Source organism: Hypanus sabinus, chromosome 6, assembly GCF_030144855.1.
Source record: "Hypanus sabinus isolate sHypSab1 chromosome 6, sHypSab1.hap1, whole genome shotgun sequence".
Classification (NCBI taxonomy): Eukaryota; Metazoa; Chordata; class Chondrichthyes; order Myliobatiformes; family Dasyatidae; genus Hypanus; species Hypanus sabinus.
Window position 1 is genome coordinate 54,710,641 of NC_082711.1, and position 18,344 is coordinate 54,728,984.

Here is an 18,344-nt window from a genome sequence, read left to right on the forward strand (position 1 = left end):
GATAACAATGGCAGCCAGGCCTCCGGGGGATTTGGGTCACAAAAGAGGAAAAAAATCCTCAGAGGTAAAATAGGTGTCAAATTGGATCAAGAATGGTCTATTCATTTCCACTACATTCAGGGTTAATGACCAAAAACAAGTTTCCAACACTTACAAAATTAATTTTCACTTTGTCCCAAAATTATCATTTGCCCTGATCTGAAATTTAGCAGAAAAATGCTGTTATTACAGATGTTGTATGAGGTGATATAGCCACGGTCAGAGGGTGCTGATATTGCATTTCCATAATGCATCTTCGAAAATATATGACAAACAGAATATATAGAACATAGAAATTTACAATATATTACAGGCATGCTTTACCTGCTTCCAGTTACAAAGATGGTTATTGGGTGACCCCGCAGTTGGATGGGGCCACAGTAAGGATGCAAGTGGACATGGGTGCTGCAGTATCGCTGGCGTCAGAAACCATTTACAAGGAGAAATTGCTGCATCACACCCCAGAACTAGCAAGATTGACTTTAAATACTTCCAGAGGTGAGCTTCTGACAGGGAAGGGAGTGGTCTATGTTACACTGGAAATTAACAAACAGAGAAACAAACTTGCGCTGGACACTGTTACAGGTAGTTATCCGACACTTCTGGGACGCTCGTGGTTGGAGCAGGTCAAAATCAACTGACACAAAATGTACTTGATTGGTGGGAGCACTGGTCTGCAAGAAGTTTTGAAGAAACATACGGAAGTATTCAATGGAGAACTGGGCAGCATGAAAGGAGTCACTGTTAAGCTGGCTGTTAAGCCCGGGTACTTAGCAGAAAAGCAGAGGTGGCTGCTGAGCCTTCGTGGTAGCACGGATAAAACAGAATGGATTGAAGAAAAAGATTAATTAAAAGACACAATAAAAATGTCTGGCATTAATATTTATTACGTGAAAGCTGCTAGAAATCAAAGAGTACCCATATGCATAGCAGAGACCAGCAGGTCTTTTGGAAAAATATGACAGTGAAGCCATCTGGGACCCTGAAAGGCAGCGTGCATCCCTCTATTGCACTTCCGGCAGGAGTTCTGCACTGGATGGAACTAAGGACTATGCCTCAGATTTGGTGAGAGGAGTTCTCAAGCGAAGAATTGCAGAACAATGATTGAGAATAATGGAAGAAGATCTTGATGTTGTACTCAGTCCTCAGCACCAAAGCATTGGTGGTAGTTGTCATGTGACCAAAGTCTCCAATATCCGATGTTCTGGAAGCACATGGAAACCAAAAAGAATGAAAATATTTGTGGGTTGGGTTAGTGGCAGAGAATTGGAAGTGGGCCCCTAATTATATCAAGAACCTTTGGTCAGGATGGCGGAATCAAATACTTGCATGACAGAGATGGTAGAAAAGGAGAGGAATGAGACTACAAGGAAAAGTGCTTTGGAGAGAGATTGGTGATGGCAAAAGCATTCCTGGTGAGTGGAGTTGATGTGGTTCCTTTACTGAAGAGGAAGAAGAATGGTTTTCTGCTTGCTGCACTAGTCAATCAGAAACAATAGAGCCGACAGGCTTAGATGATAAAGTGCTACTGGAGGATCTAAGACTCGCGAACAGTTGGAGGAAATGATCAGAAATGCTAACAGAAAGTCTAGAATGCCATGGTGTTGCATAAGCTGAAATACCTGCTGTTTCTACATCAGAAGTTGACCAAGAAGTTCCCCAGGAAGCAGTCCAGCTGAACCCTCATTGGGGAACTTTGACTTCAATGAGTTTTTCAACATGGACAAAAATGTACCTGAACTACTATCGATGATTGAAGAGACTTGGTGAAGGATCAGTGTCATCTAGTCAGTTTAATCATTGGTTTTCAAGTAGCTTACATAGGCCAGTTGGTCACTCCAGTAGCCTGTGGTCTACCCCACATGAAAACTTGAGAGACTTGCTAGTCTGGAGCAAAGGGTCCAAGCTCCTGTTCAACAGCTTGGAAATTACTTTGCTCCTATTCCATCAGGAGAAGATAATAAGGAGTTTAATTTTTAAAAAAGTTTGATAATTTAGAAATACTGCAAAAAGCAAACATGGATGTGAAACCACTGGTGTCTATTCTCACTGCTAACAAGGATAAACTAATGGTGAGGCTACAGACTGGAGTGGTTTTGTCCATAGAAGAGGTAGAGGCGGAACTGAAAGGTCTCAGAGTGGAATCTGAGAGGACGCTTGCCACCCTGTTCAGGTCATCTGTAACAGACTCTAATTCCATCTTCTGGCCCGAGACAAATACAAAAACCAAGACATAGTTATGACTGCTTTCGATAAGCCATTTAACCGTATGAAGGCAACGTGGAACCATGCCTTTGCAATCAAAGCTCCCAGGGTTTTTACTGCTCTCTGTAATGTAGCCTCCACTCCCCAGATGTTCTAGGTGACCTGTTTGGCAGTCAGAGTCATCTATGCCAGTCCTTAATCAGCAATACCATTCATCCTCTATCTCCTGTTCTTTCTGAGGTGCCCCCTACTGACAATGCAATTTCTCATGGCCACCTGTATTTCCAGTACCACAAACACAATGCGCATGCATTGCTTTATAAAATGGTTAAATATGAATGAAATGCAGAAGGAATCCAGAACATCCACTGAGCAATGCATTTTTGCAAAAGTGTGGCAGATTCTCATATAGTTAAAGAAAATACAAATAATCTCTTCTGTCCCAGTTTTCCCCTTCAAGGTTCCCTGGAGACAAGCCAGCAGGATGCTTGGAAATGGAGCATAATATTGGAAAATGTGAGACTATTCATGTTTGTAATGAAGGGCAGTAACACGGAGCGTTTGACATCGATGAGAAATCATTTTATGTAGAGGAAGATCTTTGTGTACCTGCTCATGTTATTCAGAAAGTAAATATGAGAATACAACAAGCTACTATGAAAGCATGTAGGTACATTAGTTTTTAACATAAGGGCATTTGAATACAAGAATATTGCAACTGTGTTCTAGTTATGCCTTTACTATGGTGTAGACACCATTTTCTCTGAGGAAGGATAAAGCTGACTTTGAACAAATGCTATTGCTATCATTTATTCACTAAATTAATATCCGGTTGTGTCCCATGAATAGCAATATTGTTATGATAGTGGAGTCTATTTGGCCCATCATATCTATACTATATATTGTAAGCTTTTGACAGAAAGGAAGATACCAGGGATTATATTAAAATATTATAGAGTGAATGGACATGTTTGTGGCAAAGGAACATTTGAAATAAGTGCACGCAATATTAATTTTACAGGCCACACTATTTCCCTTCCATCTAGATCACACAAACAGTATTGGAAAGCCTTAAGTACTAGGTATAGGATGAGTGCCTTAGGATTGAAATAACTATCTTTAGGTATTATTTAACTTTGATTTTTATTTAATAGAAAATACAGATCCTCAAATCAGGAGAATTATTTCAGGAGCTAAACTTCTATCGTGGCAGAAGAAACAAGTACAGGGTTGGGAATACTGAATTAACAAAAAATTTATAAAGCACTTCTTTACAAGAAAAAAAGAAACATTTTAAAGACTGCCTAACATGTGAAATCAAAATATGCTTGATGAGAAGATTCACTGTTGCCTATATCCTATTCTAAGGATTAAGATAATCCTCTCATAATTTGAGACCAAGGTATTTCAAATTGAATTATGTTTTAATAGAATGAGAAGAGTGTGTATTCCACTGAAGACATGATGTAATTTATAAGTTCTTTTATCTTATCAATTGGCGTTCGAGCTTGATGAGCAGTGGTTTGACCTAGCCTCTTCACCGTTTTTCATTATACATTGCATTCTCAAAGTCTGCAGAGGTTGCAATCTTCTATGATGACTTGTATAAACTAATCTGTGACAGAGTGTTCTGTGACCAGCATCAGAAACACTCTGCAGGTAAACAGGAAAATCCAAGAAACTTATCGTGATGAGTAGGTGCCAGTGTGGTGAAACATTGTGTGTATTTTAAAAGTGTTTCTTCCTTGGCTGCATTTCGCTTTACAAATTAATTTGTTTTGCTGAGAAAGTTTCCTTTTTGATTTTTTGTCTGAGTTTTTATTTCTCCAATTTTTTAAAATATATATTAGCTTTAAAAGTGCATTATTTATATGGAAAAGGATGAGTAGCACTTGAGAGATTTGAATACTGCAAAATAATTGAAATGGATTTTTTTTAAACGTCCTTTCATTGACTCCATGTGTTTCAAGCACACCTGCAATCTGCAATCAGATATGTTAAATGAGCATGGAACTCACAATCCCACTTGTAAGATGTCTCTATATAGTGAACTGAAACCTATTGGAACCATCTCTATGTGTGTGGTTTTCTAAACTCCAAAGATGCTGCACCAGCAGTCTGGTAGCCTAACCAAAATAGGATTGAAGATTGTATCTACCTCATTCAACATGTCCACATCCACCTACACTACACAAGGTCTTTCTTACCGTAAAACAAGTCTGGTCTATCAATCAGAAGTTCTTACATTTACACAACATCAAAACATCCTAGAGCACATAAAGTCAATGGAGCACCTTTGAATTGTAGTGACTGCTGTAATGCAGAATACCATCATGACACACGCTAAAGCAGTGGTTCCTAAAGTGGGTGATATCATCTTCCCCAGGGATGGTGGGAGTTTCTGGGGGGGGGCAATAAACATAAAGGGGATGGTGGGGGAATGCTTGGTAGCAAGGACTGCAGCTGAGGGATTGCAGGCTTAATTTAAGAATTGAATTACTTATTATAAGCATTTGATCCTCAGTGTGTCATAAATGATTACAATGATCACATAATCACCTCATCTCTTGCTAACCCACCATTCTCTTAGACTTTGCTCAAAGTGTGTTATAGTTGTTGAAAAGCAATGTGACACTTCAGTATTTGGCAGATCATGCAAAATATAGACTGAAGAAATTGTGTTATTTCTGGGCCTGACCCGCATATTATTGCTGTTCACTTCTGTAGTACAGTGTTAGCTAGTGCGATTTCCATACTCTAATCACACAGTGACACAATTTCTGTGAACTGGTGTATGGCATTCAATGAGGTAAAGTTCAGAACCTGCCCTTTTGAATAGTCTTGATCATATTTCCCTATACCAAGGCGCAACCAGGATATCACTGCATCACTTTATGTACCTTCTGGCAGGGAGCCAGCTTTTGCCTACGATATGATGACATCATAACTTTCCCCTTTATTGATTGCAACACACGAGGTTGGAGGTAAGCAATAAGTGATTGACTGTGGTCATTAATCCATAATGAAAATGGTAGTAGACCAGATGTAAAAGAAGTGTAGACAGTATAATGTAGAGTATGAAATATAGACTTATACCAGTACCAAGCAACCAACAGCAGTCAATGTGTCTGATGGGTGAAGAAGTTTTTTCAAATGAGGCACCAGAACTGTCCAGGCTCCCTGAACATTGGAAGAGAATACTCTCTGCTGAAGAAAACAAGATCTTGGCTTATTTTCAGTCACTTCGTGAAAACTCTCAGAAATAGAAGACACTTCAAACTATGTTTTCCAGCACTCCCCAACAAAACAGTGATGGTTTGCATACTTCATACAACATTTTATTGCTCATTGCTAACTCAGGAAAGCCCACTTACAATTGGAGAGGAACAGCAGTAAGGGAAGTTCTGAGTATGGTTTTGCATAAGTCACTAGACAAAATAATTAATGCAATTCCACTTGTTCAAAGACGAAGCGATGACATGTCTGAGAATATGGAAGACACATTGTGCAACATATTTAAGACAAATGAACTTGCTCTGCAGCTGGACGAGTCAACTTTGCCAGGCTACAAATCTTTGCCTCTTGGTTATGTTCACTTTATAAAAAATGAAAGCATGGTTCAAGAGTTGTTGTTACAAGGGCACTAGAAACAGATATGAAGGGGGAGTCAATATTTCAGGTTGTCTGGCAATTTTTCAAAGAGAAGGGCATTCCACTCATCAAATTCTTGGTGTGCTACAGATGGGGTACCATCAAGGACAGCACGCCTCTGTGGGGTTATTACTGTCTGGACCTGACGAAGGGTCTCGGCCCGAAACGTCAACAGTGCTTCTTCCTATAGATGCTGCCTGGCCTGCTGTGTTCCACCAGCATTTTGTGTGTGTTGTTTGAACACTAATATGATTCGAATCTTCTTAATGCAAGAGAGTTAGATGAAGTAAAATTTAATAAATGTGCCTAGGAAAGATTCCTAACACAGTATGTGCACTTGCTGACTGGAAGAGAAGCCAATACTGGAACTAGTACTAGGCAATTAACCTGGTCAGATGACAGATCTCTCAGTGGTTCAGCATTTTGGAAACAATGACCACAACTCCCTGACCTTTACCATAGCCTTGGACAAGGATAGGAGCTGATAGTATGGGGAAGTATTTAATTGCAGGAGGATGAATTATGATCCTATTAAACAGAAACTTAGTTGCTAAAATTGGGAACAAATGTTCTCAGGGATTTTTAGTATGGAAATATGGACATTGTTTAGGGAGCACTTGCATGAGGTTCTGGATAGGTTTGTAAAATTAGACACTAGAAGACACTAGAGTACTACAGCACATTACAGACCCTTCAGCCCTTGATGTTGTGCTAACCCATATATTCCTTAAAAAATGTACTGAACCCATACAGGGTACTACCCAGTAACCCCCTATTTTTCTTTCATCCATGTGCCTGTCCAAGAGGCTCTTAAATACCCCTAATGTTTTAGCTTACACCACCATCCCTGGCAAGTCATTCCAGGCACCCACAACCCTTTGTGTATAAAACTTATCCCTGATGTCTCCCCTAAACTTCCCTCCCTTAACTTTGTATATATGCCCTCTGGTGTTTGCTATTCGTGCCCTGGGAAACAGGTACTGGCTATCCACCCTATCTATGCCTCTCATAATCTTGTAGGCCTCTATCAAGTCCCCTCTTATCCTTCTACACTTGAAAGAGAAAAGTCCCAGCTCTGCTAACTTTGCCTCATAAGACTTGTTTTCCAATCCAGGCAACATCCTGGTAAATCTCTCTGCACCCTCTCCATACTTACCACATCCTTCCTATTATGAGGTGACCAGAACTGAATACAATACTCTAAGTTTGGTCTCACCAGAGATTTGTAGAGTTGCAACATGACTTCTGTACTCTTGAACTCAATCCCCCTGTTAATGAAGCTTAGCATCCTATAGGCCTTCTTAACTATCCTTGGACAAGGATAGGAGCTGATAGAATGAGGAAGTATGGACCTTGAGGGATGTATGGATTTGAACCCCAAGGTCTCTCCATTCATCTACACTCTTAAGTAACTGACCATTAACCCTGTACTCAGCCTTCTGGTTTGTCCTTCCAAAATGCATCGACACACATCTATCCGGATTTAACTCTACTGCCACTTTTCTGCCCAACTCTGCATCCTGTCTATATCCTCTTATAATCTTCGACAACCTACAGCTCCATCCACTCCAATCTTCATGTCATCTGCAAACTTACTCCCCCATCCTTCCGCCTCTTCATCCAGGTCATTTATAAAAATCACAAAGAGCAGGGGTCCCAGGACAGATCCTTGCAGCACTCCACTAGTCACCGACCTCCAGGCAGAATACATTCCTTCTACTACTACCCTCTGCTTTCTTCCTGTAAGCCAATTTTTTACCCAAACAGCCAAGGTTCCACTGATCCCATGCTTTATGACTTTCTAGAACAGTCTCTCATGGGGGAACCATGTCAAATGCCTAGCTAAAATCCATGTAGACCATGCCAGGTAACTTGTCAAGAGGAAGAAGGAAGCATATGTTAGATATAAGAAGTAGGAAGCAGGAGGGACTCATGAGAAATATAAGGTAGCCAGGAAGGAACTTATGAAAGGATTTAGGAGAGCTCGAAGGGGGCATGAGAAGGCCTTGGCATGTAGGATTAAGGAGAACCCCAAGGTGTTCTATGCATATGTGAAGAGCAGAAGGATGACAAGAATGAAGGTAGGGCTGCTAAAGGATAAAGAATGTAACAAATGTCTGGAGGTGGAGGAGGTTGGGGAGGTCCTAAATGAATACCTTGCTTCAGTATTCACAAATGAAAAGGACCTTGCTCAGGGTGAGGTCGAAATAGAACAGGCTTGATGTAACCCAGGTTGCTGTGGGAAGTGAGAGAAGAGATCGCTGGAGCATTAGCTATGATCTTTGAATCCTCTTTGGCTGCAAGGGAGCTGCTGGAGGATTGGAGAATGGCAAATGTAGTTCCCCTGTTTAAAACAGGTAATAGGGAGAATCCTGGGAACTACAGACCGGTGAGTTTTACATCGGTGGTCTGCAAACTATTGGAAAGGATTCTTAAAGATAGGATCTATGAGCATTTAGAGAAGTACAATCTACTCAAGGATAGTCAACATGGCTTTGTGAACTTTAAGACAGGGAAATGATAGTAGAATAAAGGAACCAAGGTTGACAAGAGAGGAGGAGCATTAGTCAGGAAGAAGAAGGAAGCAGACTGAACGTTTAGCAACCAAAGATATTACAGTGCTCTCAAGTGTTATAAGACCATAAGATATAGGAGCAGAATTAGGCTATTTGCCCCATTGAGTTTGCTCTACCATTTCATCATGACTGATCCAATTTTCCTCTCAGCCCCAATCTCCTGCCTTCTCCCTGTATCTCTTCACATGCTGACCAATCAAGAATCTATCAGCTTCTGCCTTAAATATACATAAGGACTTGGCCTCCACAGCTATACTCCAGGCTACAATGGGAAGTGAGAGAAGAGAATGCTGCACCATTGGTCATGATCTTTCTGTCTTTACTGGCCACAAGAGCAGTATCAGGAGACTGGAGGATGGCAAATGTTGTTCCTTTGTTCCAGAGAGGGAACAGGGATAATCCTGGAAATCATAGTCCAGTGAGACTTCCTTCAGTGGCCGGCAAACTACTGGAGAGGTTTCCTAGAGATTGAATTTACTAAGATTTGGAGTAGCATGTTCTGATTAGGAATAGTCAGCAAGGCTTTGTGAGAGGCAGGTTGTGCCTCACGAGCCTGATTGACATTTTCAGGGTAGAGACAAAATGAATTGATGAAGGCAGAGTGGTGAATGTGGTGTATATGGGTTTTAGTATGTAGTTTGATAATGGTCCCCATGTAAGCTCATTTGAAAAGCCATGTGGCATGTGTTCCTTGGAAATTCAGCTGCAAGGATTCAGAATTGGCTTGCCCATAAAGACAGAAGTTGTTAGTAGATGGTGCATACTTTGCCTGGAGTTCAATGGTCAGTTGTGTTCCATGGGGATCTGTTCTGGGATCCCTTTCCTTCCAGGAAAGTAGCAGTGTCCTCAGACACAGCAACCCCTCCAGGGCTAAACAGAAATACTTCTTGTCTTTTTTAAACATCTTTCTCAACATCACAAAACACTGCTGGATATTATGAACGTCAAGTATTGCAGTGAGCTGCTCTTTAGCAGTGGAGCTGGGCTTGGTGTGGACTGTGTTGCTGCCTGCTACAGAGAGGTATCGGAGTTGGTCCATGAAGACAGGGTGCAGTCAAACAGTGAATGATTTTCTTGGACGTTTCTCTTGTGATCACAAGATTTTATTGGACTTTTGTAATGTAGAATACTGCAATTCAGGTTCCTGGTTTATTGGTGAGACTAACAATGGGGGAATCACTTTGCCTTGTTTGTAGCAAGGACCAGGCCTCGCGCTGTGGTGTCGCCTGTTCCAACTGTCAGGAGGGGAGATGCCAGAAACAGTGTGGTATGGGATCCATGCTGGATTAGGGCCAGGTCCCTCCTGTCAGTGCTGCCCTCGAGTGTTCACTCAGGGGGATTGCATGCACACTTGCAGCATTTGCTGTTGAGAACTAGTTCTGGTCGACAACATGCATACTTCATCAGTCTACAGGACATGTCACTTAGGAGCTTCGATGATATATTTTTTTGCATGTGTGACTGTATGTTTCCTGCTCCCTTAATTGCTATATGCACTCTGTGCTGTATTTTGCAGCTTGGTCTCAGAGGAACACTGTTTCGTTTGGCAGTATCCATGGCTATTCAAGTATGGTTGAAGGATTATTAAATGTGAACTTGAACATGAACTTTGTGAATTTTATAAATGATTTAGGTGAGGAAGTGTGAGCTTGGGTCGATAATTTTGCAGATGATACCAAGGTTGGTGGTGAGTTGGGTTGTGTGAAAAGCTGTTGTAGATTACAATCGGACCTTGACACGATGCCGAGGTGGGCTGAGTTGTGGCAGATGGAATCTAGCCCAGAAAGGTTTGAGGTGATACACTTTGGAAGGTTGGACTTGAAAGCAGAGTGTAAGGTTAATGGCAGGATTCTTTGCATTGTGGTGGAACAGAGTGATCTTAGTGTATGCATTCGTAGAACCCTCAAAGTTGCCGCACAAGATGATAGTGTGCTTAAGAACCCAAGTAATGTGTTGGTCTTCATTAATCAAGGAACAGAGTATAGTAGCCATGAGGTAATGTTGCAGCTCTACAAGACCCTAATTAGACCACACTTGGAGTCTTGTCACAAACACGAGGATATCTGCAGATGCTGGAAAAGAGTAAACAGTCGATGTTTCGGGCTGAGACCCTTCATCAGGAGTCTTGGATGTTTGTGTTCAGTTCTAGATGCCTAATTGTAGGAAGGATATGGAAACTTTGGAGAGGGTACAGGGGAGATTACAGGATGCTGCCTTGATTCATGAGCATGTCTTCTGAGGAAAGGCTAAACAAACTAGGTCTTTCCTCTTTGGAGCAAAGGAGGATGGGAGGTGATTTGTTAGAGGTGTGTAAGATAATAAAAGGCATAGATAAATTGGACAGCCAGCTCCTTTTTTCCAAGACAGCAATGGTGACTATGAGAGGACATAATTTTAAGGAGTTTGGAGGAAAGGAGAGGTGAGATGAGGGAGGTGGATTTATTTTCTTACACAGAGGGTGTTAGGGGCATGAAGCACTCTGCTGGAGGTGGTGGTAGTGGCACATGCGTTAAAGAGACTCTTAGATAGGCACATGGATGAAAGAGAAATGGAAGGCTATATGGCAGGGAAAGGTTAGATTTGTCTTGAAGTAGGTTAACAAGTCAGTACTATATTGTGGGCTGAATGGCCTGTACTGTTCGATGTTCTATGTTCTACCTTTACACTACTCATCTTGCAATGATTGTTCATATTCAGATTCTTGGATCATTTATCAAGTACCCATGTATCAATATGACAAGAATGCACACTTGAGTTAAACCTAAAGGTTATTAATGGTCCAACCTGATCATAATCCAAATGGAAGTAACAAAACCGATTGCAAGTTCCTTTTGCATCTTCTTTGATACCCTTGTCTGGTGGAGGGACAGTCGACATGGGAGCTGTGTACCCTCAGTTGTAGTGAGAACTAGGCCTCAAGCCTCCGGCTTGCCCGATTCTGCAGACCGGGTGAGAGACACAGAAGCACTAAAGTATGGTTGAGCTTGGCTGGAGCCTGGCCTCACCCATCAGTGCTGCCCTCCTGTGTCCAACCACTGGAATGACAGGCTGGATTGCGTACACTTGTACACTGCTGGGAGACTGTCCCATCAATTGCTGGCCATTGTTGCTCAGGATCTTGGACCCATATATATGTTTGTTTTTGAATGAATATGCTTCTTTGCTCAATATTTTGAATTATGTTACTTGCTAATTTGAATGTTTGCTTGCTAGTTTGAATGTTTTGCACCTTGGCCTCAAAGGAACACTGTCTCATTCAGCTGTACCTATGTATGGTTTGAATGATAATTAAATTTAATTTGATTTGAAGGAATGGGAGATTGCAGCTTCCATTTTGTCATTCAGTGAACAAGACTAATAGAATCATAGGGCACAGAAGCAGTTGCTTTGGACCATCATATTTATATAATCATCTGGTATTTTTTAACACCAATCCAACAATACAGATTTGCATCAACAGGATATGTCCCAGGAATATCAATGCAAATTCAAATCCCCAGTGTTTTTATTCAAGGAATACTTTGTCATCATTCTATTTTCTGACATGCTTGCCTAACAACGAACTGGGCTTGCAGTCAATAAACAATGTTGTTACCTCTTAAATTCTTAAATGTAATCAAAAAGAAACCTTTTTATATTTAATGTGCATGAAGTCAGTCCTTTGAGGAGTTTAATTGCATGGAGTTCACCTGAAAGAGTTAAGCCTATAACATAAAACATCAGTAATAGAAGAAACTGTGGACATCTGGCTCCTTGACCATGCATTGCAATGAGATTATATTGTAACCTCTCTTTTATTAGAACACACATTTTTCTGCCTTATAACTACAAGGAGTGATTGGTAAGTTTGTGACCTAAGGTAGAAGGAGGCAATTTTAGAAAACCTAGCACATTTACTTTTCCTACGTTTACACACTAAGTCCAGCGGTCGTGGAGCATACGATCCTTTCTTTGTAGAAGTTGGCGTCTTGGACCTCCAGAAGTGGTCCACAGCATGGGGTGATTGATAAGTTCATGACCTAAGGTAGAAGGGGATGAGCTAATAACTTCAAACTTTCTGTATTTTCACTCAAAGAGTTGAACTGCACGCGCATGTAACGAGAGCTGTATAACTCATCTTCTTCTACCTTAGGCCATGAACATATCAATCACCCCTGCTGTGGACCACCTCATTACATTTACATGCAGTTCAACTCTTTGAGTGATAATGCAGAACGTTTGAAGTTAATAACTCATCTCCTTTTACCTTGGGCCACAAACTTATCAATCACCCCTGCTGTAGACCACTTCTACAAAGAAAGGATCTGTATGCTCCATGACCGATGGACTAAGTGTGTAAATGTAGAAGGGGACAATATTGAAAAATAAATGTGCTAGGTTTTCTAAAATTGATGCCCTCCCTTAGGCCACAAACTTATCAATCACCCCTCGTATATGGTCCACTCTACCTATCTAGGCGTTTTAATATTCAACAGGTTTCAAAGAGATTCCCCCCCACCCCCACCCCCTATATCCATTCTTCTCAACTTCAGCAAGTACAGGCCCAGAGCCATAAAATGCTTCTCATATATTAATCCTGTCGTTCCTGGGATCATTCTCATGAACCTCCTCTGGACCCTCTCCAATGCAAGCACATCCTTTCTTAGATAAGGGACCCAAAACAGCTCACAATGCTTCAAATGCAGTCTGACCAATGCCTTATAAAGCCAAAGTGTTTCACTTTGTGGTAAAGTTCTGATTGCTCCTCGGTGATTCATCCTTGTGTTTACGTGTAGAAAATAGGATTATTTCGATACCATTATTTTATTGAAAATGCACACACTGGATCTTGTCTTGATGCACCTGCCTTGCTTTCAATCTTTTTGTTATTTTGGCCAAGTGTCATGTCTTTTCAACTCAACTTTTCCACTGCAATGACCAGTTTTTAAAGCTTATTCTCTTAAGGGGTTTCCCACCTTGCACTTTCCACCTACAAACAGCTGCCTCCTGTGACTGAAACCCTTTATTCTAGGAATAATCATTTGTAGAAGAAACAAGGGAGAGGGTGACTGTCTGTCTGGAGTTTATGCTGTACGTTCTCCCTATGAGTGTATCCCCGGGTAGCTCCTGGTTTCCTCCCATATCCCAAAGACATACTAATTGGTAGGCTAATTCACTGTTGTCAGTTGGCTTTGGTGTATAGGTGAGTAGCAATGTCTGAGAAGAGTTAATGGGAATGGTGATAATTAAATCTTATTAATTTAAATGAATGCTTGATGGTTAATTGTGCCAAATGGCCTGTTTCCATGCTGTATGACTTTATGCTGTCTGCTTTCCTATCTACTTCAAGTAACATCAAATATCCTTCTTCAGGTTAGTTGCACTTGGTAAGAAAATATTCTTCCTATATTGGCAATAAGAAGCGGACGTACTACTTGAGAAAGTAATCAACAAATATATATGAAACCTCTGCCACTCACCATTTCTACCAATGAAAGGTAAAGGAACATCCCTGCTGTCACTGTGAAAATCCACTGCTGAACATTGAGATCAGCTGACAGAGAGAGGCCAATGTAGACTCCAATAAAAGCAGTTAGTGCACTAAGTAAGTTCATCAGAATGGCCATCCTTACTGATAAACCCGAGTTCAGAAGTACAGCAAAGTCCCCTGCATGAAAATAAAATTAGTGTTATTCAGAAATGCATGCATAGAGTGTATTCAGTATAATGGCCCATTGCTTCCCAAAAATAAACAACTTAATGATAAAAACTGCAGAAACTATGTAGGGAAAAGGGTAGAAAAGTAGGAGTGCAGGGGTGCTTCACAATTAATTTTGCCTTAAATTATGCAAGGAGTGAGAGAAGGTGTAGGATCAGTACCATAACTAGACTGCAGTATTACAAAAGAGGAATTTACAAAGGACGTGATGTTCGCTCCTAAGAACTTGAAGCTTTTAACCCTCTTGACCTCAGTACTGTTGATGTAAACAGGAGCATGTGCACTGCCTCCCTTCCTGTAGTCAATAACCAGCACTTTTGTTTTGCTGACATTAAGGGAACAGTTATTATCATGAGACCATGTTGCTAGGCTCGCAATCTCCTTCTGGAATCTGACTCACAGTTATTTGAGATATGGCTCATTACGATGATAACATCTGCAAACATGGAGACAGAGGTAGAGCAGGATCTGGTCAGACAGTTGTGAGTGTTTAGAGATCTAACTGCAATCTGAACATTTTCTGAAGAAGGAACAAATCCTAAAGGGAAAGTTTGTGGTTTTAAATAGAAATATATTTTTAATACAACTTTTTGAATGCTCCTTGTTTCAGTCATTTCTTGGAAGAAGAAAAGAAAGGAATCTGGGTGATCAGTTTCATCCTGTGGCACAATGGAAGTAATCCGATTATTGGATAAGTAGATGTGGAAGGTTTGACCCAAGTACTTCCCTGGAGAATTTATATGCAAGAAGGTTGCATTTCTTTGCTCCAATCAAAATAAATTGTAGAGCGTCATCAATAAATAGACAAGGTCGTCTTTTATGGTATGGACTCATGGCCTTGTTCTGTACCATAGAGTTCTATGATTCTGTGATGACTAACATGGCTGGAAAAATCTGTGCTGCATTTTCTGTCCTAGTTTAGTCCAAGATACATCAGTCTTTTGGGTATTGTGATGTCCTACTTAACATTCAACTCACATGCAAGAAATGTTTTATATCGGAAATGCAGCTTTTCAAAAAACTAACAATGGATAATCAGCCGACCCGGTAAACTGCAGCAGAAAGTTTGACTGAGTCACTGAGGAAAAATGATGCATAAGATCTGTGAGATAACATTCTCCCAGCAAGTGCAGTAACTGTGATTCCAGAAATGACCCAGGGCCAATTGGTGTGGCTTCCACAGAAGCAATAATGCCAGAAATTGGTCTGATCCCTTTATACCAGTTGCCAGACAAGTTGACAGAACACAAGCAGCCCTCTTTCAGGACAACCAAGCAATGTACGCAGATAACAATCTTAATGTCCTCCTCAGTAGAGATAGATGTTTCACTACAGTGTTGCTCTGTATCCTTGCAGTTCTTAAAAGGATTTATTATGCATATTTAATAATTTAACCCAAAGGGTTCAAAGAAGATTGAACTGTTGATGATGAATGCACCATTGTTAGTGCTAATAAAATATACTGTTTAGTTAATGGATCTTCTCTATTGATTCAATGTTGAATATTCAGCATATATACCCTATTGTGTATTTAACATATGAGTAATATCTGATAAATATTTCAAATATACTGTTTGATTAAGCATTTTTTGTTGTTTAAATAATTCATGACAGGTGATGTATAGAAGTATGTGCCATCATGTCATTTGTACAGCACCTCGTTTAAAGTGAAAACAAAGTTATTCCAAACTCCCTTTTCTATTAAGAATGTTGAAAGAGTTGCTAATAGGAGTATTCTTTGATACCTGCTGTAAGGATTTCAAACTATTTCTGCTCATTTTATAGCACTATATTCCCAGCAACACCAATAGGTGCACCAGTGAAAGGCCTTGGACTGTGTTTAAGACAACAGTAGAGTCACTGTGGGATAATAGCCTACTATCCTAGCATAGGAATGCATGCATTTTAAGGCTGAAAGATAACTTGGGGCTTCATTGTTATAGGTTCCAAAATTTGTAAGGAAATGAGGCTAAAAAGAAACCTTCGGTTAACAGTTCATCAGAGCTTTGTGCATTGTGAGAAGGATATGAAAATTTTGAAGAGGAAGCAGAGGAGATTTACCAGAATGCTGCCTGGACTTGAGGGCATATCTTATGATGATGGGCTGAGCGTGTTCAGGCTTTCCACTTTGGAGCGAAGGAAGACAAGAAATGACTTGATAAAGGTGTACAGGATGATAAGAGGAATAGATTGAGTGGATATCCAGACACTTATTTTCCAGGGCAGAAAAGGCTAATATAAGAGGGCATAATTTTACGATGATTGGAAGAAAGGATAGAGGGGATGTCAAAGATAAGTTCTTTACACAGAGAGAGGTGGGTGTTTAGATCACCCTGCCAGGGGTGACGATAGAAGCAAATGCATTTGGAGCATTTAAGTAACTTTTAAATCGGCACATAGATGATAAAAAAAAATGGAAGGTGATGTTGGAAGAAAGGATTACATTGATCTTAGTGTACATTCAAAGGTCAGAACAACATAGTGGGCTGAAGGCATAATGTTCATTGTTCAACGTTCAATGTAACAGAATTAATCATCCTTTTTTCTGGATTGCTCCTTTTTGAATGCGAATTTCATAATATCCATAGATGAAATTTTTCATAAGAACTCACCCATTTCATGGGGAATTTCATGAAATAATATGGCAATAGTAGTGGTGATACCAGTCTCGATCGATGATGAGAAGGCTGCACCTATGGCCAAGCCATCTGCAAAGTTATGCATGCTGTCTCCCACCACAATCATAACTGCCAACACATTGAATACTTTCTCTAGAAAGAATCAAATTCACTTACATTAGAGAACAAAAACAGAATTTATACATTCCTATACTGGATTTTTTCCTTTTATGTAACTGTGATAATTTCTGTCTATTTATCTTGAATTAAAAAGGAATTCCAATTTTTAAAGATAGGCTGAAAACATAACCATTGCCCAAGCACTGCTTACCCACCCTTATGCATTTATTTTACAATAGATCTAAAGCTTCTACTAAAATAATAAATGACACAATCTAAATTAAACAAATTAATGCTTTTTTTGCAGATAATCGGTAAACACTATTCTGTGATTAATGAACAACTATTGTTTAAATATTCCTTCTGTTGATCAGAAATAAAATAATTTAGTCAATGAGGCCAGAAGTAGAGAAACACCAACCATCAAACACCCACCCATTGTAATCACATTTTATTCTGCCCACATTCCCATCTACTTCTGAATTCACCTACATGAGAAACCATTTACTGTGGCTAATTAGCCTTTCAACTGGCAGGTCTTTGTGATACCAGGGAGAATTGGTACAGCCAAAGGAAATTCAAATGGTTAAAGGGAGTAAGGACAAACTCCACACAAACAGCAACACCACAATGGAGGTCAGGACTGAACAAACGTGCTATTAACTACGAAGCAGCAGACCTACTAGCTGCACAACTGAACCACCCCACTTTTTAAAACTGTATTTAGCCTTACTAGTCTAACTAGGTCAAATAATTGCAGTGATAGAAACAGTTACATGCTAGGATTACGAAAATGGGTGGACCTAAGTTAAATAGCACCCAAATGTAAACCTTGATGCCAATTAAACCAGCCTGCTGACTTGATGCATCCTGCTCACTTACAGTACATAATACCTATTTGTAGAACATTTTTTGGATAATGCCCCAACATATAAAATCCAGTTTCTTGGCCAAATGGTGATAAAAGAATGATGAGAGTGAAGATGAAGAAACATAACATTCCGTTATCCAAATCATTGACAGACAATAGAAGAGTAGCGGTCCCAATACTGACCTCTGAGGAACACCACTAGTCACCAGAAGCCAACCAGAAAAGGCCTCTTTTATTCCCACTCACTGTCTCCTGCCTGTCAGCCACTCCACTATCTATGCCACTATACTTCCTGTAACGCCATAGTATGTTATCTTATCAAGCAGCCTCATGTGTATCATCTTATTAAATCCCTTGTGAAAGTACAAACAAATGACATCCACTACCTCTCCTTTGTCTCCCCACTTGTTACAGATAGGTCAGGCAAGATTTCCCTTCAGAGAAACCATGCTGACTTTACCTTATTTTATCATTAGCCTTCAAGTACCTTGAAACCTCATCCTTAATAATAAACCTCAACACTTTCCCAACCGCTGAGGTTGGGCTAACTGGCTTATAGTTTCCTT

At 40.3% G+C, this 18,344-nt stretch overlaps 1 protein-coding gene and 1 pseudogene across 1 annotated transcript in view; one reads left to right on the forward strand and one right to left on the reverse strand.

Annotated features, from left to right (window-relative positions):
- Nucleotides 1-18,344, reverse strand: part of LOC132395150 (zinc transporter ZIP12-like) — a 70,662-nt gene that overhangs the window by 2,060 nt on the left and 50,258 nt on the right. Inside the window, exons 10-11 of the mRNA XM_059971449.1 lie at nt 16,782-16,940; nt 13,931-14,118 (exon numbers count right to left, since the gene is read on the reverse strand). Of these exons, the coding sequence (XP_059827432.1) occupies nt 13,931-14,118; nt 16,782-16,940 (347 nt within the window). The remainder of the gene's footprint in view (nt 1-13,930; nt 14,119-16,781; nt 16,941-18,344) is intronic.
- Nucleotides 8-2,378, forward strand: LOC132394936 (eukaryotic translation initiation factor 4E transporter-like; annotated as a pseudogene).